At 40.0% G+C, this 25,305-nt stretch overlaps 1 protein-coding gene across 7 annotated transcripts in view; it reads left to right on the forward strand.

The window, feature by feature from the left end:
- Positions 1-25,305, forward strand: part of chd6 (chromodomain helicase DNA binding protein 6) — a 142,633-nt gene that overhangs the window by 79,234 nt on the left and 38,094 nt on the right. For all 7 annotated transcript variants that reach the window (XM_030051043.1, XM_030051046.1, XM_030051044.1 and 4 more), the window contains 21 exons: positions 4,577-4,694; positions 5,870-5,956; positions 6,111-6,248; positions 7,574-7,695; positions 9,237-9,480; positions 10,133-10,309; positions 11,515-11,658; positions 11,990-12,088; positions 12,857-13,013; positions 13,788-13,998; positions 14,337-14,532; positions 15,050-15,214; positions 16,114-16,293; positions 17,524-17,634; positions 18,689-18,891; positions 20,822-20,902; positions 21,464-21,582; positions 22,043-22,202; positions 23,900-23,989; positions 24,343-24,446; positions 25,032-25,161. In XM_030051043.1, coding sequence (XP_029906903.1) covers positions 4,577-4,694; positions 5,870-5,956; positions 6,111-6,248; positions 7,574-7,695; positions 9,237-9,480; positions 10,133-10,309; positions 11,515-11,658; positions 11,990-12,088; positions 12,857-13,013; positions 13,788-13,998; positions 14,337-14,532; positions 15,050-15,214; positions 16,114-16,293; positions 17,524-17,634; positions 18,689-18,891; positions 20,822-20,902; positions 21,464-21,582; positions 22,043-22,202; positions 23,900-23,989; positions 24,343-24,446; positions 25,032-25,161 — 3,036 coding nt within the window. The remainder of the gene's footprint in view (positions 1-4,576; positions 4,695-5,869; positions 5,957-6,110; positions 6,249-7,573; positions 7,696-9,236; positions 9,481-10,132; positions 10,310-11,514; positions 11,659-11,989; positions 12,089-12,856; positions 13,014-13,787; positions 13,999-14,336; positions 14,533-15,049; positions 15,215-16,113; positions 16,294-17,523; positions 17,635-18,688; positions 18,892-20,821; positions 20,903-21,463; positions 21,583-22,042; positions 22,203-23,899; positions 23,990-24,342; positions 24,447-25,031; positions 25,162-25,305) is intronic.

Here is a 25,305-nt window from a genome sequence, read left to right on the forward strand (position 1 = left end):
AGCTCTTACATTTGCATATATTTCCATCTTTGCGTTAAAGGCATTTAGCTGACACGCTTGTTGAAAATTATTTTTGCTGAGTGAGCAGGTAAGAGCTCAGTTATGAAGACAGTGTTACACTGTTATAAGGACTGATCCTTTGAATTTTTCGCTTTATACAATGAAATGTGGACAGTGATCACACCTGTGTGACATTGATGAGGATCTGTATGGGCTAAAATGTTGCGGAAATTATTTATAAAACATTTCTGCAATCAAATTTAAAGAGATGGTAAACTAAAATGTCAAATTTTCCATTAAAATTTTCATTATTATTATTGTCATAATTGGGGGTAGAAAACAGCATGAAACTGAGAATCCTTTCTATGCAGAGAGAGGCCTGCGGCTTGAACCAGACCAGGAGTTATGCTGGGTTTTAAAAGTTACCTTCACACGTAGCGTGATACAGTCAGAACACGGCGTGTATGCTGAAAACATACCCTCAAGTGTGATGAATGCTTTATCTAGCCTAGATTTTTTTTATTGGTTTAGATGAACATCATATCAGCAATGTTCAGAGTAATTTACATATTTGTAAGTGCAGGTGCTACAGTGGTAATAGCCGTGAATAGGTGTTGCTTCTTGTATGGAGAGTATATTCTTGCTCCCCAGAGTATGAACTCTATCAAGTTTACTGACCTCCAGTGTTCCTCCAAAAAGCACAAAGCCAATGTGGCTCCGGCAGCAGAGACCCTTTTTCGCCCATATGGTGACGTTTACTGGTGAAGGTAATACAACATCAGAGGCACTGTGAACATAACTGATGTGGGGTTCTAAAAGAAACTAAGGTGATGAGGTAAATATTAATGGTACACAAACATTTTATCTCTTCACCACTTGTGACGTGGTCACCTGTTAGCCATTAAAACTACCATTAGAGTGACTGTTTCTTGGCCTGGTGAAAGGTTCATCACGCAAAGTGGCTGCATTTTCAGCTGAGCTGGCTTGGGGATATGCAGTGTGAACTTGTTGATTTCAGTCAAAAGGAGACGTATAACCATATAAATGTGACTAGTTAGCCAGGGAGTTTATAAACATGGTGGTTCTACAAAGAAGCACTTGCTCTTTGAATCTTAGAGACTAGTAGCAAAAGGTGGTATTACATTGATACTGTAGATAGCTGAAACATTTTGTGCTATTAAACCCCATTGCGACTGTGCTGGAAATATCCTTTGTCTCGAATGTTTGGCTGCTTATTGATGGGAAGAAGAAAATTATATTATAAGAAAGTGTGTTCAGAAAGGCAGGTTCACCACGACTGTTCACCGATGTTTAATTAATTAATTATTTTCTTATTTGTGTTATACGGTGGATTGTCCTTTCTGTTTTCTTTCCGTTTCATAAACGATAAAAGTCATTTCACATCATGTGAGTCCACCAAATGTTATAGGCTATTCTTGTCAAGCTAAGTTGCCGTGCTCAAGTGCTTCTCAACAGTAATTGTTGAGGAAGGGGAGAGTGTTTTTTATGTTGTTATTTATTTAATATATTATTCTGAATTATATTAAGGATAATCTTCTCTAGACATAACATACTTATGAAAGTAGACATACACTGAACCTACACTGATATTTTTATTTTTCCATTTATAGACCTTTGTTTGTGCAGGTAAATCAACCACGTCAAAGTGTAGCCATAGTAACAACATTTCCACTGGTTTCTCCTATTCAGTAATAGTTCAGGAATTTCCAGGGAGTGTATTTTTCACTTAATCATGCAGCCTTGCTCAAGCTTGTTCTGTAGGATACCGTGGTGTACGGTACATAAAGATAGATTTCTTTGTTAAAATAGTTTTTAGGCTACAGTGGAATGCAGCATGTACAGGGAGACATCATGGCCAAGCCTCAATGAAAACATCACATTTTTTTCTTTCTTTTCTCAAATCTCTGTCTAAAATTGTCTTTTCAAATTTCTTAATCAGAATTAGAATCACCTTGATGTTGTGTTTTGCTCAGTGTTTTATGTCAGTCCGCGTGTTCTTTATTCATGGTTGTATTTTTGTGTTATTTTTCCTGTGTTCTTTATGATATCACTTCCTGCTCTGTAAGGAGTTCTGTCAAAAGAATTACAGGGTTAGGGCCAGTTACTGATCATTGTAATAACTAGGGTAAAGAAATGCTTTGTCTGTTGCAGATTACACCTGTGTGTCTGTATTGTGTCATTAAAGTTTAAGTTGAGTTTATGGGCTAAAGGTGGCTGTGGAGAGAGTTGGATCTTTGATGCCAATTATCAGGTTGAGGCTTGGAGTTGATATGGTGCTAATTCAGCGAAACAATAGTAGGGAGGTGTCCATTTGGTACAGCCAAAAACATGCCTGTTTCCATGCCTCACTTTTTTTTTTTTTTTTTTTTTTTTTTTTTAAAGGATGGTAAACCTGATTAACAGTAGGATTTTCATATTTAATATTATTCTTAAGTACTATCTTCATTATCCACCAAGATTTGTGAGTTTCTAAAAGTCAATAACTGTAATAAAATTGATTATCAAGGTAGGACAGGTGAGCTTCAGTTCCCCTTGTAAGGCAGCAGTATTTTTACCTTTTATCTGTCCACTAAAGAGGAAAATATTTACCCTATGAGGCACCTGGATTCACAAGATAATGAACATGTGTGAATCCATCTTGCCAGACTTTAAGTAGTGTACTTGTTGCCAAGCCACAAAGGTTTGGACCAATCAGCGTCCTAATGGCAGCCATATATGGGCGTAGCTTACTTGTGACGACTGTGGGAAGTGACAATCGTTGTCACATCTTCATTTTTGTCACATCTTCTCACATTCTCTCATTGGTGCTGCTATAGGATCAGTTGTATCAGAACTAAAGTCTGCAAGAATCGTCTGACATGTTAACTACATCTGACTACTATGCCTAATACTACTACTACTGCTGCTGCTACCACTACAACTAACTATGTCCGACAAGCTAACTACATAGCTACACCGGCTGGCTTGCAGGCTGTCAAACTTCCTTAGACTGTGGCTTGTTGTTTCCTCTTTGTCGCTCGTTAGTCTGTGATCAACAGTGACATACAGATGGTTCAGCCAATCATCTGCCAAGTATTTTCAGAAAGTTCCTGCCCTTTTCCAAACAGTTTCCAATGACAACTTCTCAGATGGTTCTCTTTAACAAACCATCTGGCGCGTCAAGTTTGAAAAATATTTTTCTTGTTGGAACTGGAATAACAACAGGTCTCACTCGTCCTGCAAGCGATGTGTTGGCAAACTATTCATAGCTAACATTCTTGAAGAGCTCACTTTCTAAAATGTTAAACTTTGGAGGATTGTAGTTGTGTGAGTTGTTGTGAGGAAATCCAAATCCCAAATCATTAGCTCTACATCAGACTGAAGGTCTTTGCTAGCCCTCACACCCTCTGAAATAATGTTGGGTGGTGGATTAGGCACAAAATCACTGTGGCTTTCTACTGAGCTACCAGTTACTGTTACCACTGTTAATTTGGACCTCACGAAAGTAACAGGTTCAGTTGAAGAATCAATCAAACAGGGACAGGAGGAACACAAATTGAGCATATTCTGATTGGATCTCCCCACTCTGACATGAGAAAGTAACTTTTAATCCCTGGGAAAATCGCTGGTTTGCTTCAGGAGAACTCAGTCAACAGGCCTCTCTTTGCTTAGAAACAAACTCAGATTCTCACAGTTTCATGATGTTTTCTACACCAAAAGATGACCATTAAAACAGTTAAATTTAAAAAAAAAAAAAAAAAAAAAAAAAACACACACACATTTTGGTGAACCTTGCCTTTTAAAACATCCAAGACAGTTTTTTGGGGAGATTCTCAGTCATTTAATTGCACCAGAGCTGGTTTAATCGGACGCTGTGTATTGTTGATTGAATCGAGGGGCAGATTTAGTACTGCTTATGTCGACATAGTGTGGCTAATATTAGCTGATGCTCAGTGCCAGTCCTTGGGGTTTGGTACACTTTCAGTACATTCACATGTATGCATCCAGCAATTCAGCCGTGAAGTGTTTACTCCTTTGGTTCAGCTTGTTTGGCTAGTTGAGAAAAATGCCTTTTGACATTGGGCAGCACCAAATAACTGCTCTCAGAACTTGAAAATGTCAGTCTGGGTCTTTTTTAATAGGAGACCTTCTGTGCAGTTCATTAAGAGTGAGTATGCAGTCCAAATCAACTGCAGGAGCCCAAAAGGAGCGTGCTGACATCTCACAGTCAGGAATAACTCATGCTAAAAAAATCTAGCATAACAAAATGAACTGAGGGCAAACTTCAAGTCAAGATTGTGTCTCTTCGTTATAGAGGATAAGGATCACATCATCCAACTCCTTTAAGGTACACACAAGAAATGCAGAAGTTTTCAAGCTATTAAGCAGGTAGTTTACAGAGAAGGGATTTCAGAAAGAAGTGGCTGCAGTCAGTGCTTCATTAGAGTCAGTGGTAAGACCAAAGAAAACAAATCAAACATGTCCTATAAGCACATTGCAGTGGATAAATAGGAGAAATGTGATGTCACTGGTCATGATGTTGTTGGTGTTTATTTTCTATTCATTGTTGTACTAGTTCCTACCTGCACTGCAAATGGGCCACTCTGGAAGAGTTAGAGAAAGATCCCAGAATCCACCAGAAGATCAAACGCTTCAGGACCAAACAGGCCCAGATGAAACACCTTTTTACTGAGGTAACTAAAGCTACTGGAAACTTTGGAAATTGCATAAAAAGCATAGAAATATGAGGAAAGTGATTATTGGTCTGTTCTGATATTCTATGAGGAATATGAGGAAAGATTTAATGTTGGTAATCGAGACATTTCACATAATATGATGTGTGTTACTGTGAAGAATGACTTTTAGCTTTTTAATGATAAAGCCTAGTTGGCAGTCATATTTCCTAGCCGCTATTGTCACACACTCAGTATTCAATTGAAGAAAATTTGAAGTCTGGAAAAGTAAGGGATTTAGAAAATGAAAGTTAATAGCAACCGTGAATCTTAAATGTAATGTCCCATATCGATCAGGTAAACCCAGATGGAAACGCCAGTGTGTTCTGTGTTCTTATCATTTATTTGAATGAAGTAAGAAGAAGTAAGAAGGGGTTTAAGTGACTTTTACTCCCATAAATCACTGATTTATAGGATTGTCTGCAGGCCCGTTTGCTGCCTTGCTGGAGGTAAAACCTCATGACACTAAAGGCTGAATTATGCTTCTGCGTAAGAAGAGCGTACGGGGGTTGTGCGAAGCTTACGGGGGTTGTGCGACCACCGCAGAGCCTTGCCGCGCGCCTCCCAAAAATTGTAACTACGCGGACCCTACGCAGCCCCACAAGAGCTGTGATTGGTCCGCCGAAGTACATCATTTCCGGCATTTCGTTGCAACCGGCATCACATCCTGTTGTTGTGCCGGCAGCGCCATTTTTAAAACAACTGTTGTGTCTCGACTCGTCGGTTGTGTTTGAGAATGCTGGATCTCGCGGAAGAATGCCTGGCCGAGGAGGTGCGCAAGTACCCGCACCTATACGACTCGTCCTCTCGCCATTACAAAGACGTACAGAAGAGCAGCGACCATACGTCACAGGGTCTACGTTGGTGGGCGGAGAATTGCTCAGTGTGTTTCGCAGAGGTATGTTGGACACACGCTGCGTAGGAAATGCGTGCTTCGCACAACCCCCGTACGCGGAAGCATAATCCGGCCTTAATGATCCATGAGTTTTAATGGTTTTAAAGCAAAATTGACCTCTGGTAGCACATTGTTACCTGGGTGTGAGTCCACATGGTGGTACCCTTTTTTTTGACCCTCTTTCTTTCTTTCTCTCTCTCTCTTTTTTTTTGCTGTTTCTCTGTCTGTCACTGTCTTCTAGCCTGATGAGGACTTATTTAACCCAGACTATGTAGAGGTAGACAGAGTACTGGAGGTGGCCGTCACCACAGATACGGAGACTGGAGAGGTATGTAGCAGATACCACCGTATGTGTTTTCTCTCAACAGTGTCGATTGGTTTTCAAAGTGGTAATTAGCTTTTAAATGTGGCGGTGCACTCTTCCTCATATGCCCTCTACCCATGACACACGCTTTTCTGTTTTTCTCTGTGTGTTCTTCTAGGAGGTTACCCATTACCTTGTTAAGTGGTGCAGTCTCTCTTACGAGGAAGCAACATGGGAGCTGCAGGAGGACTTGGACCCTGGCAAGATCAAGGAGTTCGAGGAGATCCAGAAACTACCAGCAGACCTCAGACACATAGTTAGTAGACACAGAACACAAAACTAGTATAGTGTAGAGAGAAAACATAACACAGACGGCTCCTACAGACCACACACGTCCTTAAGCGTCATTCTAACAACAACAGTCATTTCCAGGAAGAAAACAAACGGTTCATTTTAATTGCCGAGACTTGTGAGATCGGCAGATTTGGTTATTTCTGTGGTCGTTATGCAGCTGTAATTGTAACTTTCAAAGACATACAGTTAAACAAGATGGTCTGAAAAATCAAATGTTTCTGATGGGATTATTTTCTGTTGCTTTGTACAATCTATGAGCCAGCATCTATGATAAGCCAAACTACACCACAGCGCCATTTCAGTAGCAGTTGGGCCAACTGTGAGTTTAATGTTGGCAGTTAAAGCACCAAGTTTGCTCTACTCAGATGGAAATATAAAAAATCTTTACTGTTACCCGAGGCCCCCAAACACAAGATTTCACCATTTTCTCTTGAGTTGAAATTACATCTCAGCTGTTCCTTGTTCTTTTGCCCCTGCTGCGCGCCATTGAACCTTATTCGTCCGTGATGCAGAGGTTTTCTCCCCCAGAAAGTTTACCACTCTAGCCCTTGACTACTCTAACAGTGCATTTACATTGCTGGATGTGGAACTCACAAGCACATCTCAAACACTTATCATCTTCTCGGAGCGTCCTTCCACATACATGTGGGAAATACTAGAGCAAGAGAGTGTGAAGTACAGATGATGTTCTTTACCCCGTGTTCATTGCAAAAGTAATAGTGTCGCTTATTACTCCCCAGTAGTACTAATTTGTTACTCTACTAATTATATTATTTGTCTGTTACACTCCCACAATTAGAGACTGTGTCCTCTTTTACCTTTAAAAATGGTATAATCTGCTTACCTCCTCCGATGATGATCAGGGGAACCAAAACGTTTTAATATCCAGTGGTCCATTCATCCTCAGAAAGAGAATACATCCACCCTGATAAAATAAACTTTGTGCCACCTTCTAAGCAGGGGGTGGGAGGGAGATGATCATAGTTTTTGGATAATCCAACTTCATTCTGAATGAGGAGGATGAACAACAGTGACAGTGAATACTTTGATATTGATGCTAAAATTGAAATAGTAATTGACTAACACTACTTAAACATATTATCCGGTATTTGGCAACAGTCCAACACTGATTAAAAGATAAAATCATGGTGTGTGTGTGTGTGTGTTTGTGTTTGTGTGTGTGTTTGTGTGTGTTTGTGTGTGTGTTTGTGTTTGTGTTTGTGTTTGTGTTTGCGTTTGTGTGTGTGTGTGTGTGTGTGTGTGTGTGTGTGTGTGTTGTTATCCCAGGAACGTCCCTCCCCAGACAAATGGCAGAAGTTGGAGTGCTCCAGAGATTACCGCAACGGAAACCAACTCAGAGAATACCAATTAGAGGGAATGAACTGGTTACTGTTCAACTGGTACAACAGGTAAAGATGCAAAGATGGTAAAGACCCTGGGACCAATCAGAAGGAAATATTTCAACTGATATATTCCTGTTACATCAGAGCAATTCTCACAGACCAAGTTAGCATAATAAATTAAAACTAAGACAGAAATGTGTTGATTAAAATAAAAACCACATGGGAAAGAACTAAAACTAGACAGAAACACATTTCTTGTCAACTTGTAAAGCTTACTAAAATAAAATTGTGTGGTATGTCCACACAGATGCAACTTTTTGTTTCAGTCTTTTGTCTACACAAGAACGGTTTCTGCTCACCAAACACACAACTTTTGGAAAACGCTATCCTAAGTGGATTTTTTTTTTTTTTTGGCATTGCTGTTTTATTAAATAGTTTCTACAGAGAGACAGGAAAGGCAGGGAGAGTGAGGTGATGACATAGCAAAAGTCCCGGCTCAGAATTGAGCCCGGGCTGCTGCGGTAAGGACTTGATTCATTGTACACACTCTACCAGGTGAGCTAAAGTGGCCCCTGCTAAGATGTTTTAAACTATATTTGGACTTGCATTTGTAGCTAACTGTGGGATGTCCGCAAACCGCTGCAGTTATTCCTCAGCTTCTTTGTTCAAGCTCATCGCCAAGTGTTGTTGCGTTCTCATGTATGCAGAGATGAAACCCTCCTGTGTGGATGAAGTTTTAAAAAACATAAAAGCAAACAAACAAACAAAAAAAAAAAAAACAGAGTTGCGTCTTCATAAATGAAACCGTGTGGACCTTAGAGAAAGTGCCAGCACAACTCAAGTCAAAAATACTTGAGAAAATGCCAGTCTTGTTTGGGATTATTTTGAGCTAAATGGTCTGAATTCAGATTGTTGTTGGGTTTTGCTGGTGCTTTTCATCCTATAAAACAGCATAAAACCACTCCATCCCAACTTTCTCAGCTCAGATACTAAACCCATGTTGAAAACTAACAACAACTAAACTGAAACTGAAACAAAAATAACTGTTAGCCCTGACATCAGAAATGTGTTTTGGTTACACTTTAGAGCTGCCTTTCAAGTGTTTGATCTAATTAAGGCCAAAGGTGGACACTCATCCTAACAGAGATGAATCACACACTATTTGACATTTTTACAAGTATTCAGCATGTCATCAGCCATCACACACACACACACACACACACGTGGGATATAGATGTAATCACAGCTTCCCTGTCTGCATATAGACACTTAATACCCACCCCACATGTTTCCCCTATAGGGTAGATGATCTAATTAGATTCTGAAGCACCTTGCTGCATTAATTTGCATATTAATGAGAGAAAAAATATGTACTTGAAACTGCTACAATTCCCCAATGCTTAAACATATGGAGTTCATATCAGTAGCGCCCACGAGCTGCATGAAGACAACTATTTTGACTTTGAAATGTTTTCTAATTAATGTATTAATTAGCTTAATCAATGACCTAATAAGCGTAACCACATATGAGGGACACTAGAAGCAGCTCAAGTGCCTCTTGTTAATTTTCTCTCCCTCTCTCTGTCTCTTTTTGCTCTTCTTTTTAGAAAAAACTGTATTTTGGCTGATGAGATGGGTTTGGGGAAGACCATCCAGTCGATCACCTTTCTGTATGAGATCTTCAGCATGGGGATCCGCGGCCCCTTCCTCATCATCGCCCCCCTGTCCACCATCACCAACTGGGAGAGAGAGTTTCGGACCTGGACGCACATGAACGTCATCGTCTATCACGGCTCGCAGATCAGCCGGCAGATGATCCTGCAGTACGAGATGTTTCACAGAGACCCACAGGTAACGGGAAAGTGAAAATGCACGTATGCTGTTTGCTCACCGACTGAGTGATTCAGCTGTGTGACAAGTTTGAAAGAGACAGCGAGTTCAGAGAGCACAGGGAGTGTGTGTATGTGTGTTCTTTAATTTGTGTGTGTATGAGGACCAAGTGTCTTCTCAAGGATAGAAGCATGAGCTTAATCTTCCATGGTGAGAATTATTAATTACAAGAAAATTACCATAAAATTGTGACAGAATTTAAAAAAAAGTTTTTTAAAAATCACCACAAAAAAAATACAAAAAAGATCAGAAACCTAACTAAACATTTGCTTGAAATTGCTGTAATTTGACCAGAAAATGACCAAAAACTAATAATAAAATTACAAGAGAGTTACCATGTATTACACACACACACACACAGATTTCATTAAATTTTAAATAAAAGAAACTGGGTGAAATAAATCTTTTCAATATCCACACAGACAGGAGATAGATACTTTGCACTGCTGAATTTCATCCATATGTTAAGATATGATATTTGTAATATTTGTAATATTTCATGTTATACACGACATTTTAAAAGGTCTCAGAAATCCTAAACTTGGTGATCCCTCCATGCAGAGTAGTGATCACTTCAAATTCAAATTCAGATGTGCCTTCCTCCCTCGCCCAGGGTAACTCTATCCCAGGTGTGTTGAAGTTTCACGGGGTGATCACCACCTTTGAAATGATCATGGCCGACTGTCCAGAGCTGAAGAAGCTGCACTGGCGCTGCGTGGTGATCGACGAAGCCCACCGACTGAAGAACAGGAACTGTAAACTGCTGGAGGGACTCAAACTCATGAACCTGGTCAGTCTATGTGTGTGTGTGTGTGTGTGTGTGTGTGTGACTTGAGATTCCCCTCTTACCTCACTTGTCACCTCACGTCTCCTTAGGGTGTTTGCCGGGGAGAACATATATATCATGAGACATTGCAGTTGTGGAGATAATTTATGCTTAACAAACATAATATAATTTTCAGTGATATCCCTGTGATGAATTTATTGGTGAGATTAAAAAGCCAATTCTTTGTGTTAAGGGGAAGGACGAGACATTGCACCTCGACTTGTCATCCTGCATTGAATGCTATATTCGTATTTTTATCACTGTATATTTCATTTAGTTTCTCACATCCATTTCACTCACATCTGTGTTTTTTAGAGAAGAGCGAGAATAAAGTAAATATAAACTGGGTGGATAATTTAAAAAATATTCCCATGACTATTATATGCTAATAAATATAACCCAAACCAAACTCATGTCACTGTCATCTTCATCTGTTTCCACCATGTGGAAAAATATATATTCTTCCTATAAAACTTGTGTGTTTTCTCTACTTATGCAGCACAGTAGGAAATGACTGGATACTTTTTGAACACTCCTGGCAAAGACCAGCTGAGGATGAAATATTGACAACACTTTACTGAGATAGTACAATGATGGTCCTCAACCATCAGTTCACTAAAACTAGATGTTAGCCAAGTGTCACCTTACTGAGCCTCAGTAGGTAACCCTAATCCTAATACTTTAGGCTTAACCTAATCCCATCCTTGACCACATTTTTAACCCCAAACCATCCCCTAACCCCGACCATATTTGTAAGTTCAATATCGGCCTACTGTTCACCCTGACACAGAGCTGAATATCTATACAGTGCTTTTCAGTATCTTCCCACCCGCCACAAACATAGTATTTAGCTCCATTATCCACAACACAGACCCCCAAACATGTGAAGTCCCTAATGCCCTCGCTTGCTTAGTCTTACACAGACCACCAGTGTGGCTGTTAGACTCTTAGTTGAACCAGTTGTTGGTGGGAGAACCAGCGTTTTTCTTTTTTTTTTTCCCCAACAAAAAAAGCTTGAAATCACCATATGGTTCTTTTCACTGGAACTTTCCAGAATGTCAGATGTTTTTATTAATGGAACTTTTCTTTGGAACCTTCAAAAGCTATCACAAGCAGCAAGTTCAAAGATGTTTTATGATTTTAAGATCATACTCTCCTTGTTCCAACAGGAACACAAGGTTCTGCTCACAGGAACCCCTCTGCAGAACTCGGTGGAGGAGTTGTTCAGTTTGTTGAACTTCCTGGAGCCACTTCAGTTCCCTTCGGAGAGCACCTTTCTGGAAGAGTTCGGAGACCTCAAGACTGAAGAACAGGTAGGCACTCAAAGGGTTTTTTCCATATTTGTATTGGCATTATTGTGATAACTGAAATTTCAGCCTTACTTTGAAACCATTGCAAAAGATTAAAATCAGTGATATTTTTAATGAACATTAAAAGCAGCAATGCATAGCAATGCATCTTTTTTGGTATGTTTTTTTTTTTTTTTTTTTAAATATTTCTCTTTTCTCTTTGTTGTTGGTTATTTCACTAAAAATCCAATAAAAATGTGAGTTACAAAAAAAAGTACAGCAATGCATCCATGAGGTGTAATCATGCAGACACGGCCCACGTAAAGCTTTTCCTCATCCTGTTGCGTTCCTCCAGGTGAAGAAGCTACAGGCCATTCTGAAGCCCATGATGTTAAGAAGACTGAAGGACGATGTGGAGAAAAACCTGGCGCCTAAAGAGGAGACAATCATAGAGGTAAAGAAGTGATGTACTTCACTTAATAGAACAGTGAGGCTGATATGCCACCAGCTTGTCAGCAGTGATATTATATTGCACTGCAACAATGTATCATATAAGATTACATGCAGTTATGATTAAATCCATTATTGTAACATACTGAATGGATAGGGACACGGGCAGGACTTTTACAATATTATTAATGAAACATTAATTATGTTTTCCATTTTTAATTAATAAACTGTTTCTGTCTAGTGCTGTCTGTGCCCATTACTCCACACATTATTGCTTGTGTGGATCCTGCTTCTCAACCGTGCTATTGATCTACAAGCAATTAGTACAGACTGGAGAGATGAGAATGTAGACCATCATCATGTTATTCAGCTGATGATTGCACTACTGCACTGTAGGTGATGATTGTGCATAACCTCACCTTTGAATCATTCCTCTTCCAACTAACAAACAGGTTCATTGAGAGCGAGGTGTCTAATTTTAAACAAACGCCACAGCAACTTGGCATTTTTATAATCCTGTACCATTTTTTTGGTATGGTTGCTCAGAATATTCGGGGCAGCCCTGTTTTATTCTCACAAACTACATGCAATTTTGAATAAATTATACTTGAGAAAGTAATTTTTTTTTTACAATTTTCAGTCACTCCTGTAATTTAATTGGAAATAACAAAGACATTGCAAATTGCGTTGCATTTTTTGAGAAAAGCTGCCATGAAATCAAACATCTAATGTTAATAATGTAATTTCAATTACTGCTATGTTCTTTTCCTAGGTGGAGCTGACTAACATTCAGAAAAAGTACTATCGAGCCATCTTGGAGAAGAACTTCTCCTTCCTGTCTAAAGGAGCCAACCAGCACAACATGCCCAACCTCATCAACACCATGATGGAGCTCCGGAAGTGCTGCAACCACCCGTACCTTATCACAGGTATCAACAGACACACACACACACACACACACACACACACACACTTTTTGGTCTTTTATGATTGACCTAGCATTCTGAGCAAATAGCTGTTCTTTGTTTGCTTGTTTGATGTTTGTTTGTTTGTTTCTTTCCCTCATATTTCCTTTTTTCCCTTTATTCCTCCTGTGTCTCCCCAAGCGAGCAAATGCACAGCAGCCAGAAAGTTTCAGAATCAAGTCAGGGAGATAATGGTTTGATTTTATGATTATACATTTTTACAGGTTTACAGTTGATCACATATTTTATAATTGGTCATTTATTTTAATACCAAGGATGGGAAAAAAATCCAATAAGCATTTTATGATTAAATATTGTATTTTGTTTATTACAACATTTCTTTAGGTATAAAAAAAGATATGTACTTAACATTGAAAATGTATTTCAGTTACAGAAAAGTATGTATTCTAATTGCCTTTTAGAATTCACTGTAGCTCCTCTTTTATGAAATGAAATGATGAAATACATCAGCTTTGTTTGCACTAGATTATATATAGTTTTGGTGGTGTTTTTAGTAATTGATGGGTGCTGCAGTGTTCCCTTTTCTTCTTTATTGACATTGGTTTACATTCAAGCCCAACATTTTAACCTATTTTCATTACCTTGCCTTTGTCATGCAAACATGGATGATAATCTTGAAGAAAATCTGGAAATTTTATAGCAAATTAGCTTTGTTTGAATGGTCATGTAATTTATTCACACCCCATTTATCACCTTCCTTTTCTCTCTCTCATCCAGGAGCAGAGGAGAAGATTCTGGAAAGTTTCAAGAAGAGCCACAGTCCAGATGCGTGGGACTTCCAGCTGCAGGCCATGATCCAGGCAGCTGGTAAACTGGTGCTGATTGACAAGCTGCTGCCCAAACTGCTGGCCGGGGGACACAAAGTCCTGGTCTTCTCCCAGATGGTCCGCTGTCTGGACATCCTGGAAGACTACCTCATCCAGAGACGGTGAGGAGCGAGGAAGGAATGACAAGGAAGGGAGTAAGAAAGGATAAAGGACAAGGGACTTTGAGGAACAGAAAGAAAGGGAGTAACGATGGAAAGAAGGGAAAAAAAGTTGAAGAAATGACTGACAGGAGGAAGTAAGAGATGACTGAGTGAAAGAATAGTATGAAGGAGAGGAAAGACAAAGTAAAGAATGGAAGACAGGGTTAGGGTTAGATAAGGATGTGAAAGACAGAAAAAAATTAGAAGAATGTGATGCATTGTTTTTTTTTTTTGTTTGTTTTTTAAAGAATTAGCAACTTAACATCCATATTACTTAACTTACTTTCTGTTCTCTCCAGCTATACTTACGAACGCATCGACGGACGCGTGCGGGGTAACATGCGACAGGCAGCCATCGACCGGTTCTGTAAGCCAGACTCGGACCGCTTTGTGTTCCTGCTGTGCACCAGAGCCGGAGGGCTGGGAATCAACCTGACCGCTGCCGATACCTGCATCATCTTTGACTCCGACTGGAACCCCCAGAACGACCTGCAGGTACACAGAGAGCTGTGCGACAGACAAAAATGTTATCCCGATTAAACATTTCACATCAGTAGATAACTCTCACAAGATACATAAGAGCATTATTTTGTGTTTTTGAATTTCTGTTTTGTGTTCCTGAGTGAAAGCTGAAGAAACCTGCATTGTTAATAATTGTTCAAAATATTTTTTACCACAAGGTGACAAACCTAAGTCTGCTTTTCTGACAAAACATATTGGCTTTTATCACATAATTGTTTCATAAGGGAAACTATCATAACTGTGGACATGGTTGGGAGGTGTCAGCTCTGAGTTATGCTTTACAGTTTATTGTTATTGATTCAAAACTGACTGCTGTAAGAAATTGTTTTGTTAATCCATTAATCTGAAGGGATATTTTTCAGTGCTTTCACACTAGAAGTGCTGTCATAGGCATTCTGAACTGTGATTTTACGCGCAGCAGTTTAACCAAAGGAATTGGTTATGCTGTTGCTATATTTAATGTCTTTGTTTTTTCCTCTCTCCTCTACAGGCCCAGGCACGCTGCCACCGCATTGGCCAGAGCAAAGCCGTGAAAGTTTATAGACTGATCACCAGGAACTCATACGAGAGAGAGATGTTTGACAAGGCCAGTTTGAAGCTGGGGTTGGACAAGGCCGTCCTCCAAGACATCAACCGCAAGGGAAGCCTCAATGGGGTGAGAAAATACCTAATTAGATATTTAGGTTAAAGCAGTTTAACTGTGGTAGAGAGAGAGGGTTGTATCTTTATCTTGGCGTTACGAGTCCACATGGTGGTGAAATCTCCTCATTAGTTGCTCTGTGCTCCCCTGGACTAGTAATCATCAAAACTGTATTTCTGTCTCTCCATTCACTTCCATAATGCAGCAAAACAGCTCCCAATATAACACTTTTAACAAAAGCAAACACAAGAGAAAGCACATTATGCCAATATAAAAAGCAAGTTCCGACATCCATTTTTTTCATCCAATAACAATTATTATTGAAAGTACTATCGAGTTGTTTCTTCATGGTGAAAGGTAACTATGTGGACGTTTTCGGCAGACACTACCTGACAGATGTACTTTCCAATTCAAATAGAAAAGTAACAAGAAAAGAGCCGTTTAATTGCCTCAAAACATATGTACCAGGATGGTGGTTTTTTTTTTTTTTTGGTTTTTTTTTGCGTTTCTTTGTCTTCATTTTTATGCTATTTTTGGCGCTGTTTTGCTACACTACATAAGTGAATGGAGAGATAGAAATCCAGTGTTGTAGATTAGCAGCCCAGGGAAGCACAAAGCAACTAATGAGGATATTTCACTGCCATGTGGACTCATACAGGTATAATACTCAAGTAACTAGGCAACCCTGCACTCTACCAAAGATCAGTTTTACTTTAAATTAACATATTTAGGTGTTGCATGATGTGTTTGAACGTTTTCAGCGTACTGGTCAGTTACTAACTGTTAAACTCACTACTGTGCATCTGTTTATAAACTGTATAATTTCATTCATTTGTATTCTATAGGTGCAGCCTTTAAAAGTATCCAGAACACTTATTCTTGGCCTATGTGTGTGTGTGTGTTTGCTGCTGTAGGTGCAGCAGCTTACTAAGCTAGAAGTAGAGGACCTGTTGAGAAAAGGAGCCTATGGAGCTCTGATGGACGAGGAAGACGAAGGCTCCAAGTTCTGCGAAGAAGACATCGATCAGATACTCCAGAGACGAACTCAGACCATCACCATCCAGTCTGAGGGAAAAGGCTCCACATTCGCTAAGGTAGAATAGAAACTGTCAACCGCTCAACAAAAAACCTTGCCTGCTTACATGAAACTCTTTACAGCTGCGTCATAACTATCCAACCAGACAGAAAGCGATAGTTAAGATATGAATACAGAGTTAAAATATAAAAATAGGAGCACCTTACCCCAAGCTTAAGCCCAGTACAATCCAATCTAAAGGGGAAGGATTTGCTTTAATTAAGGTGAAATATGAACCCCTAACATGTAAGACAACTTAACACTGTAAATAAATCCCTCAACACAGATGACCGCCATCCAGCTCCAGGAAAATGGATCTACATTCTCCTTGACAAAATATAAACCTTCAAAGATAAAAACACTTTGACCTTTACCTTCGACAAGCACCATCAAATCTGTACTGAGATGAAATAGAAACACACAACCACAGGAATGAAACACATTTACTCCTCATACAATACTCTCTACAATACTCTATCTAGAATTCAGCAACCATTGAAAGTATGTATACCATAACCTGAATCTTTAACTCAGGGACAGGTACCATTTAACCCGAGGAATCAGTTTGCTAATGTAAGTGACAGACGTCGGCCTTTTTGGGTATCAGCCAGCTACTTTCATCTGTCTCTTACGTGATGATGTGATTATAAATTACATATTTATTCTATAAGTCATCATTACACTGCTTGCTAAACCAGGCGCGTGGTAAATCCTAAACATCTAACGCTTTGTTAGTGTGTTGGGTGAATGTAACCCTTTCAACCCTTCCTACCTGGCGTGTGTGTGTGTGTGTGTGTGGTTAACTCACTGCCAGGCCACAGCTCATGCTAACCACAGCCAGCTCATTTGGACTGGACAAACCCTCTGGGTGCCCCATGGGTACAGTTTTGTCAGTCCAGTCGGCCAGCCCGCTCATCATTGTGGATGCTCAGTTTAAAAAGGTGTAGAGGGTGACAGGTGTGTCTGCTGGTGACTGATTAGTCAGTGCCACCACCCCTCAAGTGTGATGTCAGTTCTGACCCTGTCTCCTTCAGCCTTCCAAATCTACACCTACCTCTAAAAGACATTCAACAAAATAAAGCTTACCATAACACTGATCAATGCCGTGCTGGCTGTCTTCAGGAGGTCCTTAACCTGAATGGATTATCCATCCGCGTAAACTAATTGCTGTCAAACCCGGCTTAACACCAACCAGGATCTGTTTGCCTCTCCTTCTTACTGTCTCACGCTCGTCTTCTTCTTCCCCCAGGCCAGTTTCATCTCGTCTGGTAACAGGACAGACATTTCTCTGGACGACCCCAACTTCTGGCAGAAATGGGCCAAGATTGCTGAGCTAGAGATCGACTCCAAGTCTGAAAAGGTAAAGAAATAAGTAGAAGCGAAAGAAAGGAGGAGGTAAGGGGGTAAAGGAGGAAAAGAAAGTGTGAAAGAGACAAGAAGAAAAGATTGATAATTAGACATGGACTGAAAGTTGGAGACAGTGAACATGGAGGGACAGAGACTGAATGAGGAAATCAGGAGGAATGGGAAGGACTGGTAGATAGATGGAAGAAGGGGGTGAATGGGGAGGAAGAGAGAAGTGCAAAGACATGAATCAAGATGCACTACCTCTGAAGGGCAGCTGCGCTCCAAATTAAACGGAAAGTAAAGGGTGGAGAGGGGCTGGTCGGTGGGAATGAAAATAGTGACGATGGAAGGAGAAAAGAAGGGAACCCCCCTCTTCTCTCCTCTCCTCCTCTTCCTAACAGATGGGCCGCCTTAATGACTGAAGCAGACTGCATGCCAAGCACTGCTGCTGTCTTCATACCTTGTGTGTGTGTGTGTGTGTGTCGACTGTGTCTTGTTCCGTTCCAGGAATCCCTAATGATTGACACCTTCAGTGAGTAGAAGTAATGTGTATAGGTGTGTGTGTGTGTGTGTGTGTGTGTGTGTGTGTGTGTGTGTGTTTGTGTGTATTTGTCTCTTTCTTCCGCTGCCTTTTCCTTGCTCCTTAGGTGTCCCTGTGTTGTCAGCAAGCCCAGGGGGTTGAAACTTGACAGATGTCTTTACCTTCTTCATGTTATCACAAAAGCTGTCTCTGTATCTTGCTTTTTCTCATTCCTTTTCTCTGACTTCCTCTGATTCTCTCTTTCTTCAGGTGTGTGTGCACGAGCATGTGTTGTCTTTTTTTCCTCTCTCCCTCCATTCCTCCCCAGGGTATATTTCCAAGGCATATTGCAGTTACACCGGGTGATCACTAACTTTAACGTGATTATGACTGACAAACTCAGTGATTTACAATGAGCTGGTGATTTCTGAATATTGTTCGCTCTCTCCTTGCTCTGAGCCTACATTCCCAGCGTCTTTTTCGAATGTTTCCAACATTCTTTTCACATGATAGTCATGCAAATGATATTCATCTCTCTCCCACCCAGGAGTCCCTGGTGATCGACACACCTCGAGTAAGGAAACAGACTCGTCACTACAACTCTTTCGAGGACGACGAGCTGATGGAGTTCTCGGAGCTGGACAGCGACTCGGAGGAGCGACCGTGTCGGACCCGTCGCCTGGGTGACCGCACCCGGCGGTACCTTCGCGCCGAGTGTTTCCGGGTCGAGAAGAACCTACTTATCTTTGGGTAGGATTACAAATAAAACATAGAGTCGCTCACATTCACACTTGGCAGCTGCCTCAAGTTGTTATAATTATTATTATTGTTTAAGAATTATGAACTACATTTATATACAGAGATGATAGTAGCACACAGATTTGTGTATTTTGACTGAACATCACGGACATTTTTTCATTTGCAGAACAGATATTAAGCCCTATTGAGATGAGATTAGTGTCCCAAACAATGTTTGAGTTTTATTTACTGACACGGGATGTCTGTAGTTTCATGTTCCTGTTTTGACGGGATTAGAATCCCTGTAATTTATGTCTCAAGATAGATATTGTGTACAAATGTTTCAGTGGAACTACTGTATTCAATAGCAGTCAAAATTTGTGTCCTTTTGTACAGATTTTTTTATCAGAGGATTTCTGAGTTTGATGAAAAACAGTAGGTAATTTGCTCTGTAATAATGACAGAGGTCATTTGCAAAACACAGACATGGTTGATTCAGACTGCAGTAAAATTACTGAGCACGTCTGTGATGTACCAAATTAAAATTGAAAATATGGCTCTTGGTCCTAATCTAAGCAAGCTGTAGTTCAGTTTGTTTGAAGTGTGAGTGCAATGGAAACAACTGGAAATAACCCCAGAACAGAAGGTCTTATGGGTAAAAGGAGACAGATGTTGACATAGGTTGTATCCCAGTCTACCTTGCTACCTGGTGAGACAGGGTTAGCGTCCTTAGCAGGCAGCAGTTTTGCACGAGATACCTCAAATGGACTCTGGTTTTACATGGGCAGCAGACATCATACCGCTGCTAAGATACCACATTTGACAGCTGCTGTCATTACCAGTGGTCATTACTGCTCCATTACCAACACCTGGTTTGTCCTTTACGGTTTTTCCTTTCTGTTTGAGACCGGAAACCCCATATGGAACATAGGAAAGTCATAATTGCTCTTTTAGTTGATTAAATATGCTAATGCAACACATGGGCTTGAAAGAGTGAATCTGAAATACATGGTCACCTAAAACAAGTAAATATTCTCAAACATTTTCTTGGAAGAAATGTAAATTAAAGTTATAACTGGAAAGCACTCAACAGCGTGCATACCTCTGCCAGGACTATGCAGTTGTCAAGATAACTCTTGTTCCATTATTCTTCCGTGTCCCATGACCAACAAAGTCACATAGTTTTCAGGCGCATGGGTGGTGCACAGGTTAAGAGTACGTACCCGATTGCAGCGACCGGGGTTCGAATCTGACCTCAGGTCCTTTGCTTGCACGTCGTCCCCTCTCTCTCCCAAAGTCATATAGTTTCCACAAAGTTTTTTACAAATCTGTACAAAACTTTTAGAGAGAAACCGCTAACGATCCAACAAAAAGAACAGAGTGCAAACAAAATATCTGTCCCACTCTGTTGGTGGAAGTCATAACTTTCATGCTGGTGTGTGATAGTTTTGACTTGTTGTCCTCCTGCCTCTGAATACTGTCTATGTAGGCATCATTATTTTTCATTTTGGACACAGAGATATTAACAGCCAGCAGTTCCTCATTCTTGGAAAATTTAACATATCAAACTGCCATGTCAACTGATGGTCGTATTCAGCTATTTCTTTATGTGTTTTAGCTAGAGCATACATTCAAACCGTTAACACTTAACATTTACCAAAATTCTGTCCAAGTCACATGCGAGAACATGTGACTTTGTTTACAAATGCTGCTTTGCAAGTAATTGGCAGCACAACCCAGTCAAACCAAATACAAAAATGCAGTTAAGTAAACTTTTCCACCGTGGTTCAAACCAAAGAAAATAAATTCAAACTGTGCTTGCACCCTTAATGTACTGTCTCATGTTTCAGTTGATCAGTGCTATCCTTCTCTCTGTCCTTCATTCCTTTTCTTCCATCTTTCACTCCCTCTCTTTCTCTTTTCCTCCTCTCTCCTTTCCCAGTTGGGGTCGGTGGAAGGACATCCTAAACCACGGTCGGTTTAAATGGCACCTCTCAGAGAGAGACATGGAGATTGTGTGTAGGTAAGGACTGGAAACCTACGGTTGTCACATCCAGGAATTCTGAAATATATTCATTCAAGAAAACTCAACAATTTACAATTTTTGTGTAAAACCTGTCATTCAATTCCTCATATTTATCATGCATTTTTTTGGTTTTGTTTTGGATTTAGTTGTTTAAATTAAATTGTAAGAGCATGTGGCCAATTATGATTTATACAACTTTAATGGGCTGGGGCTTGTAAAACCCCTTGAAAACCCACCATGTAATTCAAAATGAATCACAGCTCTTTTATTTATATGTTTGAATGGGAGTGAATCAAACTGAATCAAATTAAATCTCTGAAATTATATTAACTATTTAGTTAATATAATTCATTTATATAATTTCTATTAAATTTAGTGACTGGCGATTGTAACGGTAAATTAAGCTTCATTTCCTTGATCTCCCACATTAGCAACCAGCCAAGGGACTGAGCCATAGAGCCTCAACAATATTCATACGGTGATCATGATGATTGATGTATGAGGTCAGTGTTGGAAGAAGAACTTAATACATTAAGTACTGATTATACTGGTGTGCAGGGCTCTGCTGGTTTACTGCCTAAGACACTACAAAGGAGATGACAAGATCAAGAGCTTCATCTGGGATCTCATCACACCCAGCAAGGAAGGCCAGGACCAGGCGCTGCTCAATCACTCCGGTCAGCATTTTGCCTTTTCACTTACACCAGAACGTTAGCATAGGAGCTAATGCTTTTTACTTAGAATGTTATGATGTTAACATATGTGGCTTTGAACATTTGTTGTTGGCATAGTACCAGACTTTTAAAATATAGTGCTAGCCTGGAAGGTAGTACAAATTATAATATTCACTTTGGAGCATCCATCCTTTCAATTACTATGGTTAGCATTTTGCCAATCACCTAAGCTATAATTTTAACTCAGGAGCCAGTGCTCACCTGGTAAGGATTTTACCATTCACTTGCACTGGCTCAAAGTAGCATGTTACCATTTGCTTCCATTTCAGTGTTGGCATATATATATGTTTCAAACATGCATGTATAGTGAGCATTCAACTTAATGGAATTACTATGAAGTGATAATAGTCTGGAATGCATTATTTTTCACCTTTCTCTGTCCATCTCTCTCTCTCTTTCCCAGGTTTATCAGCCCCGGTGCCTCGGGGTCGGAAGGGGAAGAAGCTGAAGAATCAGCTGAATGTCCCTGAGGTGAAGAACGCCGACTGGCTGGTCCACTGCAACCCTGAGGTGGTGCTGCAGGACGAGAGCTACAAGAAACACCTCAAACAGCACTGCAACAAGTCAGTGAATGAGTCAGACTCTATGAAACCCCCGAGACCATGGGCAGGCTTTTATTTTGAAAGCTGTCATTTAATATTAATATTAAATATTCTGGTAATTTTTCTACTAATTTCTTGCTTATGTGATAGTAATATTCTGCTAACTTTTTGCAAGTTTTGTACTCAGTTTCTGGTAATTTTCTTGCTAATTATTGTCAGATTTTGCCAATTTTCTGTTATTTATTTATTTATTTATTGATTGGTTGATTGATTGGTTTACCTAACCTTTCTGGATGGCAGTTTTGACATTTTCATGTGAATTTTCTTGCATTTTTTTCCCAATTTGTGGTTAATTTTGAGGCAATTTGTGCTAATTTGTTGCAATTTTAAATATGTTTTTGAAAGAAATCAAGTGAATGTTTCAGAGGGTTAACCAGCTCTAATTAACGAAAAAAAAAAAAAAAAAAAACTAGTTGCAATTGACCAGATTAACCAGTGTAATTGTCAGCTTGTTCGATGTTAGCTTCACTTTTTCTGTGCCACGCAACAAGTCAGCTTTTAAAGTTGAAATGAACTAGCTTAACTAGTTGTCTGTAGTTTTTGTAATCCACACCTGCTTCATATATCGTGAGAGCATATAACCTCTGGCAGCTCTGTAACAGAGGAAGAACAGATACAGAGTTGTTTTTAAATGTGAAGCTTTTATAAATCTGGATTTTTTTTGTTGTCCACACTCGGCATGTTAGGAACAATTTATTTAAAATGTTCAGGTGAGACTGAAATAGCACCGCAGTTGAAATAGCAATTGCAGTGAAACAACCAAAAATGTGTGTCCTGGTCCTCTTCCAAATAAATGCACTCTTTTAAAAGTGAGAGCATAATCCAGTCAGCCGTAAGGAAACAACCCCAGCGAGTTTATGGGTATAAGGAGACAGATGTTGACCTGAAGGCCATCAGTTCCTCATCTTTGTAAAACTTAGCTTTAAAAATGAACTACAGTCTTACCTGATGCTCATTCAGCTGTTTCTTCATGTCTGCTTAACTTGCATGAACACCACAGAAGCTAAATTACAGAAATGAGCACAGACAAGTCTGTCACATTTGCTAACGTTACAGATACTGGAACCAAATTGTTTTGGACCCACCTCCCCAACAGCTTCCAACCACAATCAGCTTATAAACACTGGTCACTGGTGATGGGCTGATCATGTTTCAACTGGCCAGTTGATAGTGATGGAAAAAATTCAATGGTCAGATAAGGAAAATATGACTTTGACAATTAATTTATATTTTGACTTTCACAGCCTGTGATCATAGATCAGGACCACTTAAATATATTGGACAGACTACAGAGTCTCTGCCGCCTGAATGAAAAACTAATCATGTTGACATGTTCTAACAGAGGCAGTAAATTAAACACTGCACTCATCAAGCATGCATAGCATCTAATTACTAAGTTTTGGTAGGACCTACAGTTTACTGGTACATAGGTATCCCTGCTATGTTATGCACAGGCACAGTGCTCCATTTAAATTTGACTATTTTTGTTTGTTGGAGACTTTAACATGATGTGCCGTTGTTAATTGAAGGTAGAGAAAATTGTGTTTTTCCTCATGTTGTTTAAAAAATGAGCAATAAGATGTGGCCCTAGAAAACCTCTCTCTTTCTCTCTCTCTCTCTCTCCCTCTCTCCGTGTTTCTCACACTTTCTGTCTGCAGGGTGCTGCTGAGGGTGAGGATGTTGTACTACCTGAAGGTGGAGGTCTTGGGTGAGGCTGCCAACCAGGCTCTAGAGGGGATACCTGCAAGGTATGGAACAGATTGTATACCTGCTAATTTAGATTTGAATAGACTCATGAATGCTTGGTTCATCAGTTGATTTATTGACAATACTAACAATAAACTGCAGAAGTCTTTACTCCAACATTATCCACACTGGCAGTAAACTGGAAATGTTTCAGTAAGACCCAAGCTGCCTGGAGATTCTTCCAAAATACCAGTTGATAGACTGATAGATTGACTGAACATGTGCTTGCCTTGTCAGTAAACTGGAGGTATCTTGACTAGATATAAACTACATAGAGCAGATTCCAAGAAAAACAACACATGATTGACAGATTGATTGTTTTTTTTTTTGTTTGTTTGTTTGTTTGTTTTGACAGTAAACTGGAGGTGTCTCTACCAGACATCGATTATATAGAGATTCCAGCTGGGTGGTGGGATGCGGACGCTGACAAGTCTCTCCTCATCGGGGTCCACAAACATGGTAAAGCACTGGTGTATAGGCAGTTTGATCCTTTTCTTCCCAGCATCACTCCTGGCATGTTTCTTGGAGTGTTTCCTGTGAGTTTATTTGCCCAGGGGAGACCACATGAGCACAGTATGCTTTATTTACTGATACATATGTGTTCATGACCACAGTTTAATCAAGCATTATTTAGTGCTTAGTCGCTCACAAACTGATTTTAAACTCATAATTTCTGAAACTGAATGATAGGGCTCTTCCTTTAGCAGTTTTCAGCATTTCTTTTTTTTTCATTCCAGTGAAATTCGTTAGATAGATTTTGATGCTGTGGCATGCTGCAGTCACATTCAGGGATGAAATGTGACATCTGTTGTGTGTGTGTGTGTGTGTGTGTGTGTTCCCCAGATTTTTAATCTGAGGGGTGGAAAATCCTCAGAATAAGGCATTTAGATCATATTGGAACAATAAGGCAAATTCTTCTAGGTGGGTTGACAGTGTGACCCACCACACACATTCATTAGCACCCGGTGCGTGTCTGCATGTTTTTTTTTTCTGCATTTTAACTGTGTGTGTGTGTGTGTGTGTGTGTGTGTGTGTTCCGGTCAGGTTATGAGCGGTACAATGCCATGCGAGCCGATCCAGACCTGTGTTTCCTGGAGCGGGTGGGCATGCCTGACGTCACTGCGCTGTCGGCCGAACAGGGAGGAGTGGAGGGGGTCTCTGACATGACCGACAGGTAATAAACACTCCCATGAAATATACATGTAGACATAATTGCACAGGTAACACACACTCACTAGGACTATCCTGAGCAGATATCAAAGATCGATATCAGTGATGATGATCTACCACAAAACACCCAATCATATTCCGATTAACA

The sequence above is a fragment of the Myripristis murdjan genome, chromosome 5 (genome assembly GCF_902150065.1).
Source record: "Myripristis murdjan chromosome 5, fMyrMur1.1, whole genome shotgun sequence".
Classification (NCBI taxonomy): Eukaryota; Metazoa; Chordata; class Actinopteri; order Holocentriformes; family Holocentridae; genus Myripristis; species Myripristis murdjan.